The sequence below is a fragment of the Trifolium pratense genome, linkage group LG2 (assembly GCF_020283565.1).
Source record: "Trifolium pratense cultivar HEN17-A07 linkage group LG2, ARS_RC_1.1, whole genome shotgun sequence".
Taxonomy (NCBI): Eukaryota; Viridiplantae; Streptophyta; class Magnoliopsida; order Fabales; family Fabaceae; genus Trifolium; species Trifolium pratense.
Window position 1 is genome coordinate 17,071,558 of NC_060060.1, and position 27,450 is coordinate 17,099,007.

The 27,450-nt window shown below is 31.7% G+C and overlaps 2 protein-coding genes across 2 annotated transcripts; both read right to left on the reverse strand.

The window, feature by feature from the left end:
• Nucleotides 1–12,734: 12,734 nt before the first annotated feature.
• LOC123905604 (glycerol-3-phosphate acyltransferase, chloroplastic) lies at nucleotides 12,735–21,391 on the reverse strand. The gene is made up of 13 exons (XM_045955273.1): nucleotides 20,972–21,391; nucleotides 19,578–19,675; nucleotides 19,057–19,143; nucleotides 18,806–18,903; nucleotides 17,368–17,425; nucleotides 16,170–16,271; nucleotides 16,009–16,070; nucleotides 15,792–15,902; nucleotides 15,442–15,520; nucleotides 14,419–14,538; nucleotides 14,228–14,341; nucleotides 13,444–13,622; nucleotides 12,735–13,207 (listed from the first exon to the last, which is right to left on the reverse strand). The coding sequence occupies exons 1-12, from the start codon at nucleotides 21,294–21,296 to the stop codon at nucleotides 13,488–13,490; spliced, it is 1,389 nt and encodes a 462-aa protein (XP_045811229.1). The 5' UTR covers nucleotides 21,297–21,391; the 3' UTR covers nucleotides 12,735–13,207; nucleotides 13,444–13,487.
• Nucleotides 21,392–24,176: 2,785 nt separating this feature from the next.
• On the reverse strand, nucleotides 24,177–27,450 carry LOC123911229 (dolichyl-diphosphooligosaccharide--protein glycosyltransferase subunit DAD1). The gene is made up of 5 exons (XM_045962601.1): nucleotides 27,249–27,450; nucleotides 27,116–27,163; nucleotides 24,837–24,924; nucleotides 24,634–24,677; nucleotides 24,177–24,437 (listed from the first exon to the last, which is right to left on the reverse strand). The coding sequence occupies exons 1-5, from the start codon at nucleotides 27,363–27,365 to the stop codon at nucleotides 24,354–24,356; spliced, it is 381 nt and encodes a 126-aa protein (XP_045818557.1). The 5' UTR covers nucleotides 27,366–27,450; the 3' UTR covers nucleotides 24,177–24,353.

Genomic DNA, 27,450 nt, shown 5'->3' on the forward strand with positions numbered 1-27,450 from the left:
GCTAAGCTTGTGGTGTGATCTCCACATATATAACACATTGACACATTTATGGTAGCTATAGTTTTCTAAACAAATACTACTATACTAGTATCCTCCCTCACACATATAATACATCTTGTTACCAAAAAAATATAGGAGCATCATAATCACGTTCTTGGTAATGTGGGAATATAGGTGAGTGTCTTTTATTTTTATTTTTTAATAATAGATGAGTGTCTTGATCTTGAAGCGTAAAATGTGTGCTTCTTGTTTTTCTACTTAATTCACCCATGTTATGTAGTTAACATTATACAATTCTGATTAAACCAAAATATACCTTAATCATCTTATGATCCAAATCCTCTGCATTCTTAGAATTTGAATCATACACAAGATCTCTATGGAATAAATAAACATGAATTATCTCATCCAAATGTTTTTAACTTCACAAAACCACCATGTTGGTATCTAAAAGTGTTAATTTGCTTTAACATTACTAGAATACACTATAGCTAGTTTTATTTATTTATTTATTTTTATGATAAGTAAGAATTAGCGAATAGTGTGGTATTGTATTTTCTGATCACTTTAGGTTGGAAGTGTGATTCATGCGTGTGATACTTGAAAGATATCTGGCTACTAGTAATAAAGTAACTTACCTTTTATCGAATAAGCTCAATTTTCAGAGTAACGTTTCTTTGAAGATTATTAACCCTTTAAGATAGCGTGCTGTAGCGTTCAAAGTTTTTTTAGGTTGGCATGAGAACCTTACACAGTAAAAAAAATATTGCATATATTAATAGTATAAATTTTATTTACACGTACATCTAATTAATAGATACAAGAGGTTATTTGGTCTTTTCCTCCGACTGGTTGGATAAAAGCAAACACTGATGGTGCAGCGAGAGGTTCTCCGGGGCATGCCTCAGCTGGTGGTATTTTTCGTGACTCAAGTGGAGGAATCAAAGGTTGCTTTAGCTTGTATCTGGGTATTCAATCTTCTCTCTTTGCTGAAGTAATTGCAGCTATGCATGCTATTGAAATTGCTCATCAAAATCATTGGCATAATTTTTGGCTGGAATGCGACTCTAAACTAGTAGTGGATGCCTTCAATAATCACCATATCATTCCTTGGAAGCTTAGAAATTGTTGGTATAATTGTATCTATTTCTGCTCCCTTATGAACTTTAGAATTTCTCATATTTTTAGGGAAGGAAATTATTGTGCTGATAAGCTTGCAAATTTTAGTTTAACGTCTCGGGAAGATCACTGGTGGGATAATGTTCCTAGTTTTATTGGTGATGACTTTTTTCGCAATAGGACAGCTTTGCCTTCTTATAGATTCAATTGATTATTTTTCTTGGGTTTTGGCCTAGTCCCCCAATGTTCAATTGCTTTGTTTCAATAAATTTTTATGTGTGGTGCTGCAAATGATTGGTGGTGCTTGGGGTGCCAACATAGTTGAGATGTCAAGTTTCTACAACTGATGCCTTTGCACTACACTAGCCTTTAAAAAATAAATAAATAAATAAATAAATAATTAAATCATACCATTTACATATTTGTAGAGTATTTTAAGAATTTACTTATAAAAATAACAATATTTTTATTTTTCGGTCAAGTAGTTTAGTGGCTAGAAATTTCATCTTTAAAGGTGGATAAGTGGGGATGACCGAGTTCGAATCTCAACCCCGCATATATAATGCAATGTGTCTTCCAACTAAGCTAAATTCACGGGACATAAAAATGACAGTATAATATAATTTAAATGTATGTATATGTCAAACCTCCAAATGGAATAGGCATGTGCATCCGAGATGATCAAGGAAGGTTTGTTTTGGCCAAAACATAATGGTTATCTCCAATTACTGATGTCGATACAGGAAAAGCTATTGGCTTACTCAGTGCTCTCAATTGGGTCCACGACTTGCAACTAGAAAATGTTGTAACTAGTTTCCATAGTAAGCATCCTAACGTGTCTGAGTTCGGAGATATTATTAAGGATTGTGTACATGTCTATAATACTCATTTTAGAAACTCTCGTATCGAGTTTATTAAAAGACAAGTCAATGAGATTGATCATGCCTTAACAATGGTGGTCACATCTCTAACTAATTTTGACCTCTTTATTAATCTATCCATATGTTTCGGTAACATCCTTTAAAAATAAAATGTAAAACAATTTTACATCCGTCCATAAATAACAACTATACGAGCCTTCATTTCTAAGAAGTCCTTACTTAATGTCAATTATGATGGCTTTGCATGATTAATTATCGATATGATCAGAAACATAATCATGCTTTTGGGAATAATCTTGATCAAAAGGATAAAGTTATGCGGATAATGCGTTTACAAGGGAGATAAAGTAAGTATTTTTCATCATTAATAAGGCCAAAATTCTCCTCCAAGTGGTGATAATTAGGTGAAAAAAAACTACTTAGAGTTTCTACTGTTTCTTAATTTTTGTATATTTCTTTTCCTGGGTAAAGAGGGGAAATTGTGATTGGTAAAATAAAAAGCACTTGAAAGGAAATTGAAAGTGATGCAATGGACAATGACTAGAGTTACCGATCAATGGGAAAAATATATAAGTTGAAAGACAAGCTTACCTCTCATCTTGTCTTAAAAAAAAAAAAGCTTACCTCTCATCTCATGTTATAACATCCGGTGATAATTTTATAAGTAACCTACTTGAATTTTATACACCAATAATAAGTGGTTCTTACAATATTACTCCACATGTTTATATTTATACAATTTGTATATATTTTATTCTCATGATATAAAATTAAGTAACACTTATTATCAAAAATAAAATTATGCAAGTCTTAAACAATTCATATTTTTATACATAATTATTTAAATAAGTCCACTTAAATGAGCCAACATTAAATGATGATACAAATACAATAGTTTAAATAAGAATTTTGAACCTATTTTTTCAACTCAACATCCCACATCATATTTTCTCTAATGAGAAAAAAAAATTAAAGAACGGATCATTATTCTATGAGAGCTATATATGCTCTAAACACTTTTGTATTTTAGAGTAGATCAATTCATATAAATTAAGGATAAATTTTAAATAAAGAAAATAAAATAACAATTTTACTAAATTAATTAACTATATGAATTGGAGGTTGGTTTTCATTATCATCATAATTTAGACAATTTCTTTTACAAGTTTGTGTATTATTATGGGATAGATGGGTATCAGTTTATTTTATACTCTATTAGTGTCTTATCTTAAAATATTTTCATATTTGTGTATTTTTTATTATTATATATTATTTTTCTCGTCATATCTCATGTAATTATATTAGTAGTAGTATAAAAAGTTTCTAGCATTTGAAAATATATATATATATATATTTTAAAATAAGTTTTGAATTTTTTAAAATGTTAACCTAGTTGAATCAAATCAGCTCAACATGTTATCTATCTATTTGATTCGGAATTAAAAAAAAAATATTATAAAAATTAAATTTTCAAACCCAGCTATTTTTAATACTTCAGTTTCTGCTTTCTCTAAAATTGAACAAAACTGATTCGTTAACATGTAGTATTTGAGTGTTCTCAACTATAATTAATTTTTCTCCCAAATATAAATCAACTTATATTCAATGGCGAGAAGATAATTATTGTACCTGAAACACAAATCACTCAAGTGGTTAATGATAAGGAATTTGATGAGGAGGTACAAAATGATTTAAAAGTGGTGAAGCAACCCCGGGCAAACATGGCAGAGTAGGAGAAGCCATTTGCACCATTTGTTTCGAGAAGTCGGGAGATGAAAGATAAACATGGCATAGGCCAGCCATATAACACACGCTCGAAGGTGCTCCTCTCACATGTCTTTATGAACATTTGGTAATCCATACACTAGAATATAACTTTGAGAAATTATTGTTTTTTCTCATAAGTCTCATAACTTGAACTTTGTTTTTTCTTCTTTATCCTTTGGGGTAAGGTCTAGACCCCTTGTAATTAATTTTTTTTTAATGATTATCTTTTCTTTTTAAAAATTTAGATATATGTTAAACAAGGTATTCACATTTTATTAGTTGAGTTAAACTTTGATTGAAAAATGCTGAACTGTAAAATGAACTACAAAATGAACTGTATTCACATTTATGATTACTAGTGCATATTACTTGGAATGGAATTAATCTTTCAACCAACACAAAGATGATCATTTATGGTTTTGCCAATAATAAACAAAGATACCTGATTACATGAAAAAGTTGTCTCATTCATAATAAAAAATGGACACACGAGTTACAAACAAACTATGTCTCTAACTAATGTAATTATTTTTTTTTACACAATCTAACATTCTAACTAATGTATTTAATTATGTCGATGTATCAAAAAAAAAAAATTATGTCAAAAAAAAAAAAACTAATGTAATTAATTAAGCAATAAATAACCAATAATATTATGATGGCTGACATATAGGAGTTACTGTATATGAAAATATAGTCCAAAATTAGAAGCAAAGGACAACACAGGTAATTGCTAAGCTATGATGTGTGGGTCTGTGGGACGAAAATATAACTTTAACAACTACAGCCTACAACAATATGGCAAGGCAAGAGTGGGAAAATGTAGGCACACAAGGCAACAACTTATCAGCTAGAGGACTAGAGTGAAAAATAAGAGAATCAGAATATTCTAGCTATAATAAATTTTGAATTTATTTTTAAATTCTAGCTTATGGAATATATATATTTTGGTGTAAAAAGAAAGAAAAGTTTATGCCATATATATAATATAGATTTAAAACATTAGCTAGTTTTCACTCTTATTGCATAATTTTTTTTAGTTTACAATAAAGCATGAGAATCAAACTCAGGACATCATGCATATTATACAAAATTTTTACCATTAGACCAAACCTGATAACTTACTCCTATTAGTTATTACATAATTTGTATAACAACTTTAGAAATTATAGAATTGATGCATCTAAGAAATTTTTTGTTCATGTTAATTAAGGATGTAAATTGGTATGATACAAGAATGATTCTAACAGCATTTAAGTGAGTTTCATAAAAGTTATGATTCATTTCTTATTTCTTTGCAATTTGATTTCGTGTCCGTATGTGGATACGCTGTGTTGTGCTTATGGTGATTTTACTTTTGCGCTGGTTCTTTTTATATGTTGGATTGATTCTAGACCACGTATGAGTTGCTTATTTATTTGCTTTAACCGTTTGAGTTGAATGGTACACTTTTGTGTGGTTTAACTTGGTCACGTATGTCTCTAGTAATTTTCTCATTAAAAAAAACACTCCATCAATTTTATTTTAATTTTCACCACCAGTATCTATCCACTAAATCGCCTAAAAAATTTAAATCAACCTAAAAAAAACTTCCACGTAAATTGTTGATTAATAATCATCTTTAGTACGACATTTCTTGGATGATGTAGGGTCTTTGGGAAACACCTTTCAATTGTCATTTGTTTTGACAAATCAATTCGGACAAGAGGTTGAAATATATATAACTTGAATTCGTATTTATAACCAATCTTTAATTTGGCTTATTTACGGATTCTGATTTCATTTGTTTCATTCTACATAGATAGATAGATAAAGATGATTAATCAATAGTTTTTGCCCCGGTACGTAAGTTGGTAACATAAGGGTCCATCTTGATGCCATATCAAATCCTCATATCAAGATATTTTTCCACATGACAACAATTTCTAACTCCATTCATGTTGCTCCTCCTGGTAATTTTGACATAGATAGTAGATGTGACTGGAAAGTGAAGCATTGATGGATAATAATGCAAATTGCCATACTTGAGATTTTGATTGTCCGATACAAATTAAAAAAATCTGTCTAATTAATAATTTGAATTCTTTTTTGTCTAATCGAATCAAGTGTATAATTACAATGAACAATGTTGTATCTCGCGATTAAATAATTTATACTTAGTTAAGTTGAAAGAGAGGTCCCAACCATCTTATCAAATAATTTGAGGAATTCAATAGAGCTAAGAAAAATATTCACTCAAAGATCACTTATTAGATTATATCATCCATCCATTTATCTTTTGAGATGAGAGTTAACCAACCTGTTTTGCTGATTGCATATAAATGTTGATAACTTATGTATTGATAATAATGTATAGCATGCATGATTATCATTTTGAAAAAATATGAAGCATATGTATGATTTGAGAGTTGAGTGTACAAAATGAATGAGAAGAGGTGGGGTTCATTCATGGTACGTACTGAAGGAGACAACTCAATAGCATCGTGTGTTCCCTTAGATTTTGTACAACCAATATATTTCAAAGTGTCCCTAGCTACTTGTTTCCATATCCACCTCTCCTCATACTCCAAGTGTATTGATGGGAATATTTTAAGATCAAGTTGATTGATGTTAATTTCAGATAAAAACAAAATAAGTTGAGAGCAAGAATTTTCTCAATGGAGTGATTCTTCAAATGAATTATCATCAAGGAATTGACTTTATATCCTATATATTAAGAGTGGGATTTGAATCCTCTCCGGCTTATCTTTTCCGATTGTCTATGTTGCTATCATTTCAACTGTTCATTCATACTTTTTCTCTCTTTAAAAATGTTTCTTTTATTATCATTCATTGAATGAAGAGCAGCAGGGTTAACAAAACATAAAGGATAGTAGAAGATCCAATTTTGTAAAAGTGTAGGTTCAAACTCTCGCTATCGTGAGCAGGGAAGGCTTTGTGCATAAGTTACTTACATGAGCTATTGCACAGAGCCTCGGAAAAATGTGGGTTTAAAATGTATTTTATATGGTGGTAATATGACTAGTATAAACACAAATAGGGTCATGGGAGTGAGGACCTCTTTAGTCGGTGATTTGTAAGTATTTTAAAAACATTCTTTGAATCTTGAGATATGCACTGACTTTGATGATTCTCATAACTCAACTCACTTAAATTTTTGTAATTTTTTTTACTTGATGCGCACGATGAAAAGATGGAATATGATAAATCATCTCATATTATTGTGCTCCAAAAGAAAAGGATAAATTAAACTCGTTTTTAATCTTATATTATTGACCCTTGAGATAACAACCTGATAGGATTCCACAAACCTTCTCACACGTTATATCCTCTATTCAGCGAACTTCCTCTTCTCCAACGAGTTTCTGCCTCTCACTCATACAAGCTCTCACATCCGATTAAAAAAAACAAAAAGATTATGACCTTTCAACTCGTGTGTGCACCAAACATTAATGGCTATCCTTTTCACTATCTTATCATGTTATTATTCATTTTTTTATTTTATTTTTTTTCATATATTGTCTCTATTCTATCATGCGCATCAAATAGACATTAAATATTTATATTTCTTTTCTTCATATTTTTAAATTTAAAAATAATATAGCAGTTGTTATTTGTTTTGTAGAATAACTGTAGGAAATGATATAAAATGAAAATTTTCGATTGTGTAATAAATATAAAAAGTTTTTTTTAAAAAAATTGTTTCAATTTTTTATTCATATTTTTTTTGTTACGAGGCTAATAAAAAACAAAAGACAAAAAGAGAAAAAAGAAAACTATTCTCTAAGGAAAAAAGTTTCAGTTGCGTCGCTCCAGAGAATGTCTAAGAGACCTTTTAGGGGAGATGCGTGAATCGTTATATTAGAATCTGAAGAGGCTCCAAGTTTGGCTAAACAATCCGTACAATTGTTACCCTCGTTGAGTGTGTGGCAAATAGTAGTGTTACATGTCTTGAATCGACACGGCATAAACATGATAATTTATATTGGGGAAGTTCATACTACTTTCTTCAAAAAAAAAAAAAAAATTCATACTACTTATCTGATTCTTTAACGCGAGGAAAATCAATTTTTAAAAATTATTGAAGTGATTTAAAGAGTCTAGTGATGTCAAGTTATTCCTCCCCTTTTTGACTGATTACACCCCCAATTTTATTTTGGTTAACCACCTTTTTTTATATAGGTTAATAGTCCAAAAGCAGCTTATTTTAAGGATATATATCATACTTTTTCTAAAAGCAATCGACAATTAGTGTACTGCAAATTGACAAAGTTACAGTAATTACATTTTTATAGGCACATAACTATGCTTTAATTTTCTTTTTCATCGAGTAAATCACCCTTATATACAACAAGTTACTAAGAACTTGTCATGTCATTTTTTTCCCATTCCATTGTTATACCTTTTTTTATTCGTGTGAGATTCTCACAATTATGTCGATTTCATTTAAAATATTCTTAATTTAGAGTAATATCACAAAAGGTCACAATATTTTTTTTTATAGAAAATAATTGTAATTTTGAGACTCAAGTAGCTTCACAAATAACTTTGATCATTTAGATAAGTTATGATACTAATTCTTACTAGAATGTTTAGGTCGCATTTTAAAGCGTAATGTTTGCTTGTTTGCTTGACGATTTATATTGAGTCACATTCATATGGTGCAATAGCTTCACTTGAATGAAACCGGTAATTGGTCTCATATGTAAAAAGTGTCTCGATGGATGAGATGTGTGAATGTTGTATATAAACTACTTTTATATAAACCCTCACGATATGAGACTTTTTATGTATACCGGAACATTATTGAATGCAAATGATTTATTTGTGGTTATATAGAAAAAATTAGGCTAACAATTAATTGAAAGTAACAAAGATTTCAAATTCTCTTGAGACAAAATTATTTCGGATTAAACAGGTCCAACCCGTCAGAAATTTGAAATGTCCAATCCACTCAAGGTCTTTCGAAAGGCTCACATTCACATTCCTTTTGGAATATTAATGTTTACTCTGAGTCAACGCATTCTCCCTCATACTCTTCCCTCCCCCGTAAATACGGAGATCGTGGATTGTCTCCCTGAAAAATCCCTCAAGTCAAATCTGAACCCTTAAAAAAATAAAAGAAAGAATTTTTAAAATAAAAAATTGGAAAGTGAGTGGTGGATATTACAACCGGAGAGAATCCAGTGAAATTTCCAATAGAGACAGTCCATTCCCGTAAATACGTTGACAACCTCGGTGAAAATGTACGCACACGTTTTCTATTTCATAACTTCTCTACCCACACTCATTTTTATACCGACTTAATCGTCAAAGTATTTGCAGGTACTACTCCACTTTTGAGGCAACAAAGTGCTTGTAGTGCTACCTAACTTGTTCGGTAAACTCAGTCAATCTCTTCGGTCCACTTTGAATAAAAAATCAATTATATTTAATGTGAGATGATGATCTAAACATGAGTTTACAATTATCACATTTCAAGTCATATTTATATGGTTGAATTAGACTCAACTTTCAATTTTAAAATAGTACTAGAATCTCTTAAGATCCTTTGAACCACCTACTATATGGTTTCCACTATCGAATCACCTGTCATTATATCAACATACTAATAATAACATGAACATGAATTTATAAACAGAGACAATCATCATCTTACAAACCGATTTTAGGACGTTAAATATGCTCAACACCCAACTTCCAAAGTTCCAACTCTAAAACATAAGAATAACGACAAAATACAAACATGTCAAAATGTATTATCATAGTCTCAAAAGTATAACCAAACAATTCAATTCCCCTGCCCCTATAGTATCATCGTGTGTTAGATATGCGGTATTATAAATTTTGCTGGTGTCAATGTATTGAGTCCTTGTCCTTGCATAAATAAAGAAAATGTATTGGCTCCTGAAAGGAACATGCATGCACTGTTGCACACTCCTCACAAAGATTTGGTAACCTTCGTTGGTGATCGTAAGTAATAAAATATTATTTTTATCACTGCGTGACAATGTGACGTTATTCGGGACCCTCGTGCATGCAATCTTAAACTATTCATTTATGTAATATCTACAGTATCAAAATCACAGCATCCTAAACTTCATTATACAGTTATAAGCAGTGTCGTAACGCTACCTAAGATTCAATGGGGACCAGTTAACTATGTTTTCGTAAACAACTTACTCCATTCGATTTCATTTATAAATTTAAGTGGATTTTTTAAATTCATTGAATAATCAACTACGTTATATTTACATGAACCAAAAAAATAAAAATGTAAATATGTAATGTTAAAGTGAATATAAATGAATATTTTGTTTGTATTATAATATCTTACTTTGAACATGTCGTTATGCGAACCCACTTGAGTTGGTTTGATGGTATTGACTTGAGACTTTGGAGTGTGCTCCTCCTTAAAGTCTTATGTTCAGTTTTCTATGATGTTAATTTAGACGGGCTAATTTAACTTATTAAAAAAAAAAACATGTCGTTATGTGATTATAAAAGAAACCATACAAAAGCACAACAAAACAATGGAGTGGATACCAATTTCAAAGGGACCCTTTTCTTGATGTATATCGTATGGGAAAACAGTAGCAAAGTAGAAAGAAATTGGCCTTATTGAGCATGATAGGGCTGTGTTGGTTCCAACTATTTTAACACTAACTTGTAGCTGTGGTGTGGGACATTGATCGTACTACCATACGTAGTAAAATGACTGTGACTCAAAATTGGCCTAGCCTAGAAGCATAAAACTGACAAGGGACACATGTGATATCTTAAATTGTACTATCAAGTTGGTTAATTTTCTAATTTATATAGAATGATATAAGTAAATGTTGTCTAAAATGTGCCAAATTATAATAACCTTTGATATTCAATCAAATAATTATTATATATGAAATCAAGTGATTGGATCAAGTGGTTAATAAGTTTCACTTAATGAGTTTGAGAGAATGTTAATATGATTATGACTCTGTTTGGTAAAAATAAGCCATAAACTAGCTGATAAGCTAGCTTATAGCTGAAAAGCTAACTTATAGCTAATAGCTAATAGCTGGTAGCTTATAGCTGAAAAGCTAGTAGAATAAAATTAAAGTGTTTGGCAAATTTAGCTGTTGTAAGTTCAAAATGACATAAAAATATGTGGGTAGTGGGTAGTTTTTTTTTTTTTGGTAAGTGTTAGTGGTAGTTATTATAATTTTTAAAAAATAAATAAATAAAATTAATGAGGGTAAATATGGAATAAAATGAAAAAACTATAAGCTATAAGCTCATACGCTACTTGAAATAGCATCTCAAAAAACGCTATAAGCTAGTTAGAGAAGCTCGTTACCAAACACTTCACATTTTTTTCAAACAAGCTTATAAGCTAGTTCAATAAGCTATAAGCTAGCTTATTGGACTTACCAAACAGTGCCTATGAAGTAGAACAATTATTAAGTTAGACTTCACTTATTTATGAATTAATATATTAATTATCAGTAGAAGTTTATTTATTCCTCCTGTTTTCTTAGAAGTCACTTGGTTGAGGATTTGTTCTTCAGCCTAGAGGTACTCAGTTCGAGACCCGGCACCGACAAGTTTATTTATTCCATCATTTTACACTCTCTTGTGACACAAGTAGAAAGGTGAAGTAGAAATGAGATGGATATTTTAATGAAAGATGACATGATGCACTGTATTAATATTGAAGTACATATATATTAAAATAAAATTGAAAGAACATTCAAAATATAATGTACAAAATACATGTATAAAAATTTGATGGTCAACATGTCACGGATTTAGCAAGTATACCCGACCCTATAGCAAGATAACTTAAAGGAAAAGTCCCATTTTTTTTCAGCACATCACTAGGCAGGTCCCCAAAATTCAATAATGAGACTTAGGAGCAGTATAGGACAAGTGTTCTTGAATTATAGTACATTTTGGTGGTTCTGGTTCTGTTGACTAGTAGCATCATTGAGAGCAGTAATAATAATAATAATAACACATTGAAGGCCATTTTGAATAATTGCTCTGAAGAATAAGGGATGAACCACACAACACAAGCATACCAAATTATTTGCAAAAATTCAAATAAAGCAAACAAAAAAAGCTAGACATGTTCTTTATGTCATTCACCTAAAGATAATAAATTTATTTATATCTTTGTTTGGGCAGAAATGAATAGCCATGTGCGCATCTTATCAAGCAATAACAACAGAACATTTTTAGAAAGAGATGGTTGGTTCAATTTCAATCTCCAATCTCCTTGATATTGTTCCAGATACTACTTACGGTTCAACTTTTTTAAGAATGGAAATAGTTCATGTCTAATAAGGATTAACTATTAAACAAATAAATTAAGACCCAATTTAGATAGAGAAATCATGTTTTAGATTACCTCAATAAACCTTTTAAACCTACATAGCAATATGTTCACGTTTCTATGTTCAATTTTTATTGCAACTAGTGGGATACCCGTGCGTGCAACTTCTATGTTCAATTTTTATTGCAACTAGTGGGATACCCGTGCTTCCGCATCGGACGCGCATTCCGCAGTTCCGCACGGAACGCGTTCCGCGCGTTGCATTGTGTGGTGTGTTAAGTTATGTGATTGTTCATGATATATATACACAATTGGAAATATTAAGAATGCTATTTTGGAACAATAGTATACTAAAATCATATAGTTAAAAAAGTGTATAAACCTATTTAAAGATTTAAGCATAATTATCGATTCTATAAAACTCATTTACATATAAGATCTTATTACCAAAATAAGAAAGAATTAGCAATATTTTAGGTTAGGTCAAATCCCTGAAAATATCACTTAAGACCTAAAATAAACTTTATCATTCAAACAACCAAACTTCATCATTCAACAAAAAAAAGAAGTTAGGCTACTGTATTACTAGAAAACTGTCTTGTTTGACCTATTTCCACCCTACACATATAACCATCATCAATGCAAAATAGACATAAGCAACACAGAAAATGCACCACTTTTATTTATTCTGACAACATACATTTTCTTCCAATTGCACTTTGACTTACTTATATACTGTGGCACGTTTGAATGAATAATTGGATTATTATGAAGAAAAGGTTCTAATATTAACAATTATACATCTATAATGGAACAAATTTGACTCAAAACTACAAATGGAAAATTAGCTATTATCTATTTAGCTAGCCAAAAGAAATACTGATACAAAAATAATTGGTAAAAAATTATATTTAGTCTCTTATCAGTCAATGGACTGGATGTTACAAGGAGCTAAGAGGGACCTGTACAGTAAGCAGCTGATTTGGAACGTTCGGAAACAGATTCCTGACAATGGTAAGCGCAAACAAGAACATGAAAATGAAAATATATCTGACGGGAAACTTCCATCAAGCTAATCATGGGATCAATCAGTTGGATTATTTGACCAACGTTTTGTAACTTGCATCTAAAAAAGGAAGAAATTGGAGCCTTCAGCCATGAAAAATTCAAGCAAAAATGCTACTAGAAATGAAGATTGATATTTAAAGCAATGATAAATTGTAGTACAACGAAAACAAGCATCCCATCTAATAATCATCTAACAGAATTTTCTACCCCAACAATAATGAGAAACTTTCCTAAGTCTAACCTACAAGATGTGTGGTATTAGGATTGCATTTTCCTACATCAAAAGAATCGTACCTGATAATCAGAGAAAGGTGTAACAAAAAAGATTCAGATCTGAACTACTTCCATGGCTGCGATAAAGAAACTACAGGAGTTGATGCTTTTAATCCTTTTTTGCCGTGTATGGCAGACTTCAGCACATCATATTGATTAGTCACAGAATCATACAAGGCTTTTGAGTATGCTTCCTTAGCCTGCACCATACAGACTCCATATTTCAATAATCAAATTAAAGACGTCAAAGAATCTAACGGATGATGAAGTATGAAACCACCCTGTCTATTTTTTAAGCTCAGAACACCGAGGTCCAAGGGTCAAAAACATTAGCAAGTTTGAGCATAAGACCCAAGGATACTGAATGTCGGGTTAATTTACAATTTACATAGATCATTTAGTCATTAGTCATTACATAACAAGAAATTTGACTGAATTTTTGTAAACTACAAATGTTTGCAAATATTAAACACTCAGATTCGGTAGAGGGTTCATAGGTTCACATAAGTTACTGTTCTTTTTGTGGAGTATCCAAGTCCCTCTTTATAGGCCTAAAAGCTTACATGTAATTTAAGTGTGCAGCATAAACTAAAACAACAAAAACAAAATGACACAATCTGTACTTAGTGTTTTATAAGTAGTGTCAAGTTACATAGCAATATAGCATTCTTAAGCAGTTAAATGTTCTCACTTCAAGGATAACAGAATGACAATAGGTGACTTTTCAGAAAAAATTGATGTAGAGTCGATGACAATGATAAATTTAAAGATCTATAGAAGTTGAAGTGGATCAAAATCTCCTTACCTTTTCAGGATTTTCACAAGCAGCAGTGGCATTGGAAAAGCTTACTTCTGGAGCAACTGATATCCCAGTCCCGTGATAGGATATGATTCTTTTCTCCCCAATTTCTTTTTCGACCTGAGAAATTACATGGTGTCAATAAAAATAAGAGGAAAAAATATCAGGGCCAACTCTCGAAGGAAAGAACCCTGTACCTTAAGTGGAGGGGGCATTATGTCATGGCACAATATTGCCAAAGGATAGATATGACCTGGGGGACCTGAATGATCGGCAAGTCTTCGCATATTATCCACTGAAGAAGGATCAAAGGGTGCCTGAATGCCTCATATAAGCATGGAAAAATCATAATCAGTACGGAAATATCACAGAATTGGTTTTTTTTTTTTTAATGGCATCATAGAATTGGTTGTATTATACACTTGGGATTATTAACCATGTGACATAAGTCTCGATGTTCATTATTTTATACAACTACAAGCAAAAGAAAGAAAAATAAACTGTTGAACAATATTTACAATCATACCACATAATAGATCAGATTCACAAACTTAAACGTTGGATTAATATATTGCACATAACAATAATCTGACTTAAGAGTACAACCAGGAGAGAATAAAGATAGCTCAATAAGCATAGAAATCGTTATCAGTTATCTGTTTTCATGATAAGCAAATCATAAGGTAATAAAATTTTTAACATACATACTTGGTTTTCAACGCTAAACCAACTAAATAATAAAATGGTGCAGCAGAAAAGAATTCCACATTTGAGCCAAACCGGGACTTCATTTCTAACCCCTTCCCAGACCATCCGTAATGAATTATCCATGCACTTAATTCTACCGTATGATACAAGGCTTTGCTGTTATTATAACACACTGGAATTCGAATAGCATTTCCACAATTTTCAGTGAAAAAGGTCACTAAGCAGCCTTTGCAAACAACTGATTATGCTTAAATAGAGTATTAGACATGGCTCCCATTCTATCTGCTTCTAACATACTTTCTTATACTTTTCTATAAGCATATAAAATAATAAATGAAATAAAAATAACATGAGCTGGACAGCTGGAATACCCTTATGGAAGCAGTAGCCCAGTTAATGATATTATGTTTCCGCATATGAATCGTAGGATCAATCTAAGATGTGGCAAGTTTTGATTAAACTGAAACTATAATGCACTTTTACATTTTACTTTTACAAGAAAGTGAACTTACCGGTTCCCATTCCCCGGAGTTGGCAACTGGTCGATCCCTACCGCCGCTTGGGGCAATCCAAATTATTTGTGATCCACTCCTGTTGAACAGTACATTAACATTTAATATGGTAACATCAATATAATGGATATCTGACCAATCAACAAGTCAACAACTATTACACAAAAGATACTATCTAAAGGGAACATATCAACTGTATTACACACTCTTTCCTTTTAAGATTGAGATTCAACCATATCAGTTTTCAGAATTCTAGAACACATGCACTCGAAATGATGCATTGCAGCCTGAATTGGAATAAAAAATGAAAGCAGTCATCTGGTTATAAATCAGTATGTATATATATACACCTTAAAAGCGTAGCCATTTCCTTCAGACTTCGTGTATTTGCTTTTCTTTTCATCTCTACAAGTGCTGGATCATCAAGCATGTGCTTTTTCGAATAAACACAGATCAGATTCCTACATAAATAAAAAATGTAATTACAGAGTTCCAGTCAACTTCATTTAAATTAGGAAATATGACAGCTTAAATCTCAAATTTCATAAAAATAAGAATAAAATGAACCTGCCAATACTGAAGGGTTTGCATAGAGGATCGGTTATAACTCTATCTCCTGCTACATAAATCTGTAGAACAAAAGGCAGAACACAATTAGTTGTGCATTTATAAATATGCAGAACAGACTGTACATTAAATTAGTCATACAATACACATGCAAATTTTACCAAGTTTTCAGCAATATATGGAAGTCGCAATTCAAGCAGCAACGAAATAACAGCCGGATCTGCTTCAGTTTGGTGGTTTGACATCAAGATAATATTGTGTCCCTGCAGTAATTTTTCAATCTTTAAATCAATAATCCTACATCTACGAAAATGTAAACATAGGGAAAATATACATAAGAATTAAGAACCATAAATCAGAATCAAGATTGACATTTCATGAGAGGTGGTGAATATTCTGTCAGTTTTCACATTGACATAGAAGTGATAAGTATTGCTTAATGGGGAAAATTAGACATACAAACAATAGCATCAACAACTCAGTATCTAACTTCCACAAATTCTAGACATATTTGTGACAAGAGGAACCTTACACTGGTAAATTTTGTTTTCTAGTTCTAGTATAATAGTAATGCAGAATTGCAATTAAGTTCAGTTCATAGCTCATACTTTCATAATGAAACTGATCTGAATACCAATGAAATATCGAAAACAATAAAGAGTCACATGATCTCAAGACCAGTGAAATATCGAAAACAATAGTCACATGATTTGGGTCAGTTACCACAGTCTAGATTTAAGATTGCTTTGTTGTTAAAAAAAAAGGTGTGACATAATTAGCATGGTAGCATATTAAAATAAATAACAAGGTTATTTTGCATAGTCCACTTTAAGAAGAACTTTTACACATCACATACATAAACTCCATATATGTCACAACCTTATGCATAGATATACCAACCTTAGAACTTGGTGAAAAAAAAAAAGGGTGTGACATAATTAGCATGGTAGCTTATTAAAATAAACAACAAGGTTATTTTGCATCTTGTCCACCACTTTAAGACATGATTGACCCACCATCGCAAAAAGGGGAGTAGGAGGAGATTAATCCCCCAGTGTATCTCAAAAGCAGAAAAAATAGAACTCATTTGAGAGAGCTTGGTGGTCTTAAGAATGGTTCGGGGGGGTAACTTTTACACATCACGTACATAAATTCCATGATAATCAAAAAATAAAAAATACATAAATTCCATATATCTTAAAAGGCTCTACCAATATTCCATACTGTAAGGGTGGAATATTTGACTTTCTATTATGCCCTTTACCTTTTCTAGGGGAAAAAAGAAGGTTCTACCAATATTTTACAGTAAGCAAATGAATAATACTACAATGTAAAAGTAAGCATATTAGAAATTGGCACCTGCTTAAGTTGTTCTTGCATTTGAACGAAAAGGGGCATGTTGCCAACGAAAGAATTGCTGCAGAAAAAGTATCACATTTAAGAATTAGCATGCATATGAATGGGGTATACAGATTGCTAGATGCCAGCATTATAATTCTCAAAGCGCGACACAAAGCCTACTTCTAGTACATACATACATACATACAGATATATTCATAACTAGGGAGCAAAAGCTGAACAAGTGTCATCCTGCCTGCATACATCATAAATTCATAAGAGATCTCCATTTGAGGGCACAAAGAAAACTGAGGATGAATCCTGGTAAGATGTAGTCAAAATCTGCAAAGGCATAACTCCAATGAGATCATAGATTTTTTTGGTTTTATTTTATCATTTATATCCTATGGTTAACCATGAGCAACTTCCAACTAAGCACAAATGTAATTGAATACTGATGGGCACCCCATTGCAGTGCGTAATGAATGGACACATGGCCATAGGACAATGGAGAAGAGGGTGATGGAAGTGAGGAATGGATGGCAATATGATGTAGGAAGTTCGACAAAACAGGAGTATGGATCTGTGAAAGAAAATTTGGGAGGTTTAGGCTTTGAGGCAGGGTAGCATCTAGCTTCTCCCATTTGTTATTTTATTCTCCATCTACGTGTGCATATTGTAATTAGAGCACTTCATCATAATTGCTCCTATCCATGTGATACCCTCATGTATTAACATATACATATAATTGCTCCACCTGTTGCTCTATTTCTAAAGAAATTTCCCCCTTAGCATAAATGTGAGTTGTCTTACATTCAATATGATTGCAGAACATCACTAACTACTAACAAGCAAAAGAACCAGAATGATGAATTGCTTAAATAAATTCTGGGATGTAGAATCCCCATGATTCATACAGGATGTAGCATTTTCACTTGTGCAACATAAGACAGGATGAAACATAAGAACATTCACAATCAAAATTACATTTTTTTTTGAAGAAGCTAAATTAGCCCACCCAAATTGGCGCCAGAGAGAATCGAACCTCAGACCTCAAGAGGAGCACACTCCCAGGTCCCAAGCCAATACCAATGCACCAACCCAAGTGGGTTACAATCAAAATTACATCGATATTCATTCCCGATAACCATTAGCTTCAAAAGCTCATGTTCAACATGAAGACTTCCATAAGACCACTACATGCAGATTGCCTGTTAAGTGTTCACTTCCCCCAAACCATAATCCTATGGGTTAAGGACAACCCATGCACGCATATATTATAGTTCTCACCACAACCTTAGCTTATTGTAGTAAAACAAATCTACTAATAATGAGCAATATCCACGTGTGAAATGTGACTAATCAATTTTGTAAACCGATGAACAACAAAGCCAAATAAGTAAACTAAACTGATCAATGCCAGCAGAAGGAAGAGTATAAATTATTGCTTGTAACTCACTTGAAATCAACCAAGGGACGGATATAATTTTGACCAAACATGTAGTAGTCAAAAGGCTCTCTCTTGGCTTTGTGGTGTGCTTCAAAGACAAAAGGCTCCTGTTAAAAATCAGACCAATTTTTTAGCATGGAATTTCATAACACAAAACTATAACAAAATTAAATGTGCATAGATGTGAGATGATATGAAAATATCAAAAATCAAAGACTCTGAATGCATCGAAACAGTTACCAAATAGAATTCAAACATACCTTCACATCCAAAAATATGCGATCTAATAAAGCAGTCATATTTGACAATACAACCTCATCTGATTTGGGATCTCCACTTTTAATAACCTGAAATATAGTTGCATACAAAAGGAATTGGAACTAAGTCACTGGGTGAAAAGAGGAACTAATATATTAATTAATTAATTGCAGCTTAATAATAACATTAAACTGAAGGACTATAAAAAAAGCTTGACTCAACTACTTTAGTTATCCTAAAGTATATCTACACCAAGCCAGGTGGGAAATTATCAAAGTATATCCACTAAACAAGAACAGATGACAGATATCTCCTGCCGTTAAAAAAAAAAAAAGATGACAGATATCTCCAAACTTAAACATAGCTATTTTGGGATTTCAGTTCCACGGTGAATCATGGGTAAACTAATGTCTTATCCCACAAAATACAAGAAATAATTTAGTCACAGAAAAACATATTAATGGTCTACTTCTTTAATTAAAAACTTACAAACATAAGATAAGACATCGGATTATAAACTTACTGCACTTTTATAGTTAAGATACAATTCTTCCATACCACCAGCAATACTGGGAGGCAAAGTTCCCGCTTCTACTTCCTTCTTTATTCCAGAAAGAACATCTGCAAACAAACAAATCAATATGACAAAAACTTAATACTAATAATAATAATCAATCTTCAATATTTAAATAATGAAACCAAAAACAAAATTATGTACAAACAAACAAAAAATGCCCTCTTAGCCCCAATTTTTGCTAACAATAGTCAAACCATACACATAAAGAAAAAAGAAGCAGCAACAAACTTCAAACCAATTTAATCTTATTCTTTATTAACATAAAACAATCAGCATCAACAGAAATCAACTTCAACAACAATAACTTTACCTACCAACACAAAAAACAATATATAATATCTAACACTGACACTTCAACTTGTCTCTGGCATCAAACACCAACACTTGCCAAACAACCACATCAGCATTTACTTATATTCAATCACTTCTATTTTCTCAAAACCATCATTGATTTCTATGTATCAGTCAATATCGTGTCTAGTGTCCGTGTATGCGTTTTGTTTGGGAAGACACATAAGCTAACTTATAGCTTATAAGCTCGTTTGGCTAAAAAAGACCTGTTTGGTAACAGTTTTTCAAAAAAAGCTTATAGCTTATCTTTCAAACGCTATTTCAAGTAGCTTATAGCTTATCATTTTTTCTTCCAATTTTACCCATGTCATCTTACTTCAAAAAAATTAAATATTAATTAAACATATCTTTCTTTATGTTATTTCATACTTATAAGCTAGTTCAACCGCTAATTTTACCAAACACTACCAATTGTCATACTTATAAGCTAGTCCAACCGCTAATTTTACCAAACACTACAAATTCAATCAGCTAGCTTATTCAAGCACTAACATCGACACAAACACCACCCGACACTAATACATCCACACCAGTCAAAATTTGAGAAAATGACTTAATCGAATGTAATCACATGTTTCGGTACACACACACCTTACACCTCTTTTATCAGAAGTGTCGGTGCTACAAAATTGTATAGTTATATTCAATCACTTCTATTTTTCCAAAATTATTATTATCGGTTGCTATTATTATCGGTTTCTACACATATTGTTTCTACATATCGGTCTGTATCGTGTCTGGTGTCCGTGTATGTGTTGGATATTGTAAAAAATAAAAAATAAAAACACAAAAATAGTCTCATCAAGTAAGCAATTAAACTTCATAATCATGTTTTCTTAATTAATTTAAATAAAAAAAAAAAAAACTGAAAGAATAACTAGTTATGGTAATTGATGAACTAAACTTAATAATCATGTTATCATTCTTAATTAATATAAAATTAAAAAAAGAAAGTGAAATGGTGTTAAAGGATTAAGAGTAATTATTACCTTGTTCATTCTGAGCATTGAGGAAAGTTCTGGAAGAAACAGAAGAAGTCATATTAGCAGAAACAACGGTGTTTTTATTATCTCTAGATTTAATATTGAAAGCGAGATTAGAATAAGAAGTGGAAGTAACAGAAGAAGAAGAAGAAGTAGAAGTTGAAGATCGAAGATAAAGAGTAGAACGAAGAAGAGGTTTAGAAGGTTTGGGAGGTGAGAAAAATGCGGTTGAAGGAGAAGAAAACGGTGTAGAAGTGATGAACATAGTTTTCTTGTTGTTTGTGTGGCGGTAATAATTGTGTGACGCATAGTGAACGAAAGAATCGGTCATCTTCTTTTCTTGTATTGTGTTGTACAAAGAAAAATCAGAAACAAAGAAAGAAAAGAAAGAGGGATAAGGGTGACGATGAGTGACTGAAAAGGGTAGGATTGTCTTTTTGGATTGGGGGGTTGTGGGGTAATTTGCCACTATTGGAACCAATCGATTTTGAGATTTTGTTTTTTGACACGTGGGGATTGTTTAATGGAGTTTTGTGATGGACGGATAAAATTAGTTGCCATTTTTTTATAAAAAGTATTTATTTTGAAGTTTGGACTATGGATGACATTGATTTAATTAATCATTGGGTGAAAGACAATTTTAATGTTCATAAATCATAAACTAGCTAATTAATCTGAAATCTTGTAGTTGTGTATAAATTTTATTGATATTTGTCATTTCATTTACACAAATAAATACCATTTTAAGTATCCAAAGCTTAATGGAGTTTGTGATGGATGGATTTTTTTTTGTTTCAATTGATATTTCTTTTTGAAGTATCAATGATATGTGATGAAGGTAAATTTAAATAGTAGTATTTCTTTTGAAGTATGGAGCTGTTTTGAAGTAATTATAAGAGGTCTAATTCAAGTTCTATTAGTGTTTTTAAAGGAGATAAATATAAATATGTTTCTAAGTATTTAAGGATATGTTTTGATTAATTTATTTGAACATTTATTGGCGTAAGTTTTGTGACATTATTTGTGAGAATTTATGAATAAGTTGTTTATCTAAACATACTTAAACTTTTCATCCTAAATTTTAATTACAAAAATAAATAAAATATTTGGGTTTGGTTTATTTTGTTTTGGTTTATTTATAGTTGGTTAAATGTGTGATACACAAATAGTTTTTGTGTGGGATATGATGGCTAAACTTAGACTAGTTACAATGGTGTGTTGAATGTGTATTTCAACAGCAAGGGAAGTGTTGAAACCATTGCAAGGGAAGTGTTTAAACTGATGTGGATGAAAGAGGTGATGAAGATATTCAACTGTGTTGAATGCTGTCATGGGGGACAGCTGGCGCTTCATGATTCGGCCAGACAGGCGCGTGTGCAACACGCGCAGACAGCACGCGTGGCTTCTTCTTCAACGCGGAGAGAGAAGCTGCTTTGGATAAAAGGCAGCGACGTGGCTGCTGCTGATTGGTCCGGTGGATTTTTATGATTTTTATCCTTTGAACTCAATTATCTCATTGCAAATTAATTTTTTATTTTTTTATTTTTTTACTAAAATTCGTGATTTTTTTTTCTCTACAAATAGAGACTTGGTTCATTTCATTTGGACACAGAAAAAAACCAAATTTTTCACTATCTTAATCTATTATTATCTTTCTAATTAGTCTTTCTTTTGAAGTTTTAATCTTTTTTTTTAGTGAAATGGATCTCAACAATTCTTCTATACGTTATTTGTGTGTTGTTTCGTATTTTAAGTTAATTTGCATCGTATTAATTACGTAACTTGTGTGTTGTATTGCATTTTAAGTTAATTTGTATCGTACTAATTACGTTATTTGTGTGATGTATTGCATTTTAAATTAAGAAAATAAAAAAAATATTTAAATAAATTTTGTTAAGTGTATTATTTTAATTTAATTTTAATCGATAATTATAATTTTATTTAATCATAAAAACAAAAATTTAAATTTAAATAAGAATATAAAATAGAAAGTGGTGGGGTAGAGAAAGTGGTGGGGTAGGGTGTTGAATAGAAAAACCATTGGAGAGGGTAAAAGTTGAATGTGTGTTGAATGATTAGGTGGAAGAAAGAGAAAATGATGTGGAGTGAAAAAATGGGTGTTGAAGGTATTTTGGTGTTGAAACCATTGTATATAGTCTTATACTAGTACTAGTTATATATAAACATTGACTTTAATACCACAACTTTTTTCAATGAAAAGTACTTAAAAAATTGGAAAATAATTAAATACAAATTTTCCTTTTTAATCTGAATCAAAAATAGAAAATTTACTTTTTGTTAGCTAGGAGATTTCTTCATTGAAATTTGAAAGGGTATAAGGTTGAAAGGGTATGATACTCCTAAATCATCTTTTCTTGATCATATGACAAGTAGCTCATTGTTAGTGGGTAAAGATATTGAGACCTTCTTGATTAATTCAACTCATGTACACCCTAGTTATTATATTCATATTACAAAAGTATTTGTCAAACAAGGAAATGGGGATAGAATGCCTATAAATTGACTCTTTCTAAGTTGAATAATCATATTACTATTGAGGACAATTCTGATTTCACATTAGTTATGTGATTTCCCATTAGTACTATTATTAAGGTGCTTGAGTTTCTCTATTATTGGTCAATAAAGACATGGAGTATATATATCATAAAACCACATGAATCACGAGGGAGGAAAAAAACCCACTTTCATCACCCACGGTGATCTCATGGAACCGACAGAGCTTTTTCTGCTCCATATATCTTTTTAGTAGTCTCTTCAAAATGCAATTATAAATACTTAGATTATTAAAGAAAATCATTAGACAACTTGGTGCATGTTTGAATTCAGTCTCTTCAAAAAATATATTCTAAATACTAATTGATTTTGAAGTTTATAAGTTCACAATTAAAATCAATTTTGCCTCTAAACTTTATTCTAACATGAACCTAAAATTTGTAGTTTTCACCTCCAAACGTGACTTTTACACTCACTTTCACGTGAATGTATACAACATCAATTGAATTCAATAGAATTTTGCCACCGTAGGATTGAACACAGCAAGTGAGTTTGTATTGGCGGTGAATTTGGCAGAACTAGGTGTACCAAAGTAATGTTGACAGTTTTTCAACAAAACCACAGCATCGCTCTAATTTTGCCAAATTCACCGCTTATCCAAGGCATATATTTCAGAGTTTTTGGTCTAGTACTCAGGTTGAGATATCCATGTTCACCTTCTGTAATTCATCATTAAAATGGTAGTTTTAAAAGATAACAAAATATTTAGCATTTCTATGTTCAAAACAAAATCCCCAAAAATACAATACTATTGGATTTTTATCATCCCATGATTATCTTTCTCTTCGAAACAACAAAACCACACCAAACCAATTTAACCGAGGAAGTTGATGATCACCAAATGAAGCACCACATTGCAGAGAACAAAATCAGCAAAAGCACGCTCAGGCGCAAGATCCTGCATCAGGACAGAGGACCAAATTATCAGTAAGAATATATCAAGTGAAGAAAATAATATGCAGACAACACATCATTGCTTTATTTCCTTTCCTTCTTGCTTTGTCTTTGTTTTGTCGAGTTAAACAGTGTTTACCATGAATTTGACTTGTATACATCAAGACAAAAATCAAATTAGACAAGAGAATAATGTTTACCTTGAATTCCTTGTTCTCTTTATTGACTTGGATCCGGAGACAAACTGATTCAAAATAAAGGATGATTAGCAAAGATAAGGAGGACAATAAGTATAACTAAATTTGTGTACATGTATCTAGCTGGTTTAGAAATAACCGTAAGTTGGTATATAAATGAGCATAACATCCTAACTTGGACAATGTAATGGACCATTGACACTTACCGGCCAAAACTGCGGTCCCCACACAAGAGAGTACTCCAGAAAGGAAGGAGTTAAATGGAAATGTTCCAACCAGAGCCATGTAAACTACCTGTTCACAAAGAAAAAAAATGTAAGTTTTCAGTTTTAACAACTAACAAGCTCATGTAATGTCAACATTAACCTAATAACCGATCTCAAACCTTCATTGAATTTTTTTTTTTCCTATTGTGCAATTTTTAAGAATATGTTAAAAGTAAGAACTCATTAAACTAGAAAGTGGAAGAGTATCCATCCAGTAATGCAAGGGTTATGTTAAAAGTAAAATTCTTCATCCCTACCTACTAGATGTAAAGCAAGGGTTATGCAGAAACACACATAAAATAAGTGCATTTAGTTCACGCTTAAATCCCACAGAAATATCATTCCATTTAAATTACAATTTGGACTTTAAATGCAAATTTACTGAACTCTGAAGGCCTTTGTCTACATCTTACATATATATGCATTGTTACGTCTCACACTCATGGAAATCACTTGGAAATAGAGAAAATAGCTCCGACAGTTAAGTAGTTTCCATGCTTATTGGAAGGGACTGTGAGAATGTGATAAACACTCTGACAATAATATATTTGACATAAAAGAGACTGTATCTTACAAGAAAATGATTAATATGGGCAAGGGGAAAAGGAGCTGTTTAAACAACCATATATTAATTGTGCATTGCACTAGATTAGTCTGTCTTTCAAACTAAGCAATATTTAGGCTATCCGCGACCCCACTTGCCTTTATTTTTCATGAAAAAAATATCATAAATAATATCCCTATGGCTTAGTTTTTTTTGTTCCCCAAGAGACAACAATGAAGGGGATCATGTTGGGATCTATAAATCTCTTTTCACATTGGTTGTTGAGGACAAAAATAGCAAAAGATGCAATTTTTTCAGTTGAAAGAACATGACAGAGATTAAAAGCTGACAAAGTTTGTAAGTTTATAAATTCATAGCTCTAAAATCTCTCGGGTTTGGAATCTCCTTTTTTTTATTGCATATCAGATGATGTGATTGTGCATCTCTAATACAGTCTTTCTAGCAATATAGGGTTCAGTTTGTTTAATTGTGTTTGGTGGTAGCAATACTTTGAGTTAGCAATCAAAGTGACGCCAATGTCTCATGATCTGAATTGAATGAGGGTTGGTTTGGGAGTTTAGGAGGGGAGGGCTTTATAAAAAAGGAAGGAGGAAGTGGAAGGAATTAAGGTGCACAACTTTAGATCTTTTAAATATATTAATTATAGATTAACAAGTTAGTTCTGTTAAAATTAAATGGTATTACCGCCCTTTAGGATATTTGATTGCTTGACCTCAAACAAGTTAGGGGGTTTTTGATGATTCTAGGTTAGTTTGAAACCAGATAAATATACTCCTACTAGAGTAGGTACATGAAAATAAAGCAGATTCGGTAGAACTGAGTTTCCACTATCCCGACATGTTTGAATGTCATTATTGAGCTATAAGTAACTAACTAATTCACTAGCAGCTCGCTACATTTAAAACCCAAGAGATAATTACGGATGATTGAAACTTGCAGTTTCACGATGTTTCCATTAAACTATGGAAATAAGGCAAAGTTTACAGAATGGTAGTATTTAACAGCTTGTTTTTCTCACCTAAACATAACCTTACCTTTGTTCAATCTATGCTATGAAGGATTGTTAACAGTTCAAAAACACCTACTCATACAAGACATACATGCAGATTAATTTCTTTACCTCAAACAACTAAGAAATGTCTTTTAAAAACAGCATAATATCCACACAAAAAAACCACAAGAAAATGAGTAAACCATCATATCAAATTAGTCCCTGACTTTGTAGACAATCTCAAATAGGTCACTAACTCTATTAAATTGTCAAGTTGGTCCTATATTTAACCACTTGTTTTCAATTAAGTCCCTGTATTTTAACAACTTATATCAATTTGGTCCCTAAGTTTATCAACTTACTATCAATTTAGTCCTTAACATATTCTTTGAAAGACTAATACGAGTAAAATTTGACACAGTGAAGGACCTTTTTGAAATATTGTACAAAGTCGGGGACTAATTTGGTGGCTTACTCTCAGAAAAATATACAGAGATCATAAATTAAATCAACAGGAGTAAAGTCAAATACCACAATTTTTTCATATAATTAACAATCAAAATCTAGATCAATTGAAATTGAAGACTACAAATGCAGAATCAGAAAAACGATAATCAAACAAAAACGATAGATCTAGAAGAAATTGAGGGGAGTACTAGGTACCTGAAGGAGTGCGGTGAAAACAGCGAAAGCGACATAGAGATCGATGATCTGAAAGAAGAGAGAAAATGAGATTAGGGAAAAGTAGAGATTTAATTATGTAGAAATGAAATGAAAAGGATAAGAGAAATGGAACCTTGAGATTTGTAGGTGTAGCGGAATATGCAGACCAAAGTGCACGGAGAAGGTCTTGTGCATCCTTGGTGATGGAAGAAGAAGAAGAAGGAGAAGAAGAAGAAGAAGTTCTCGCCATTCTCTTCACTTCACTCTCTCTCTCTCTCTCTCTCTCTCTAACTTGTTTTCAACTCAAGTCGTCACTCGTGACTTTTCTCAATATT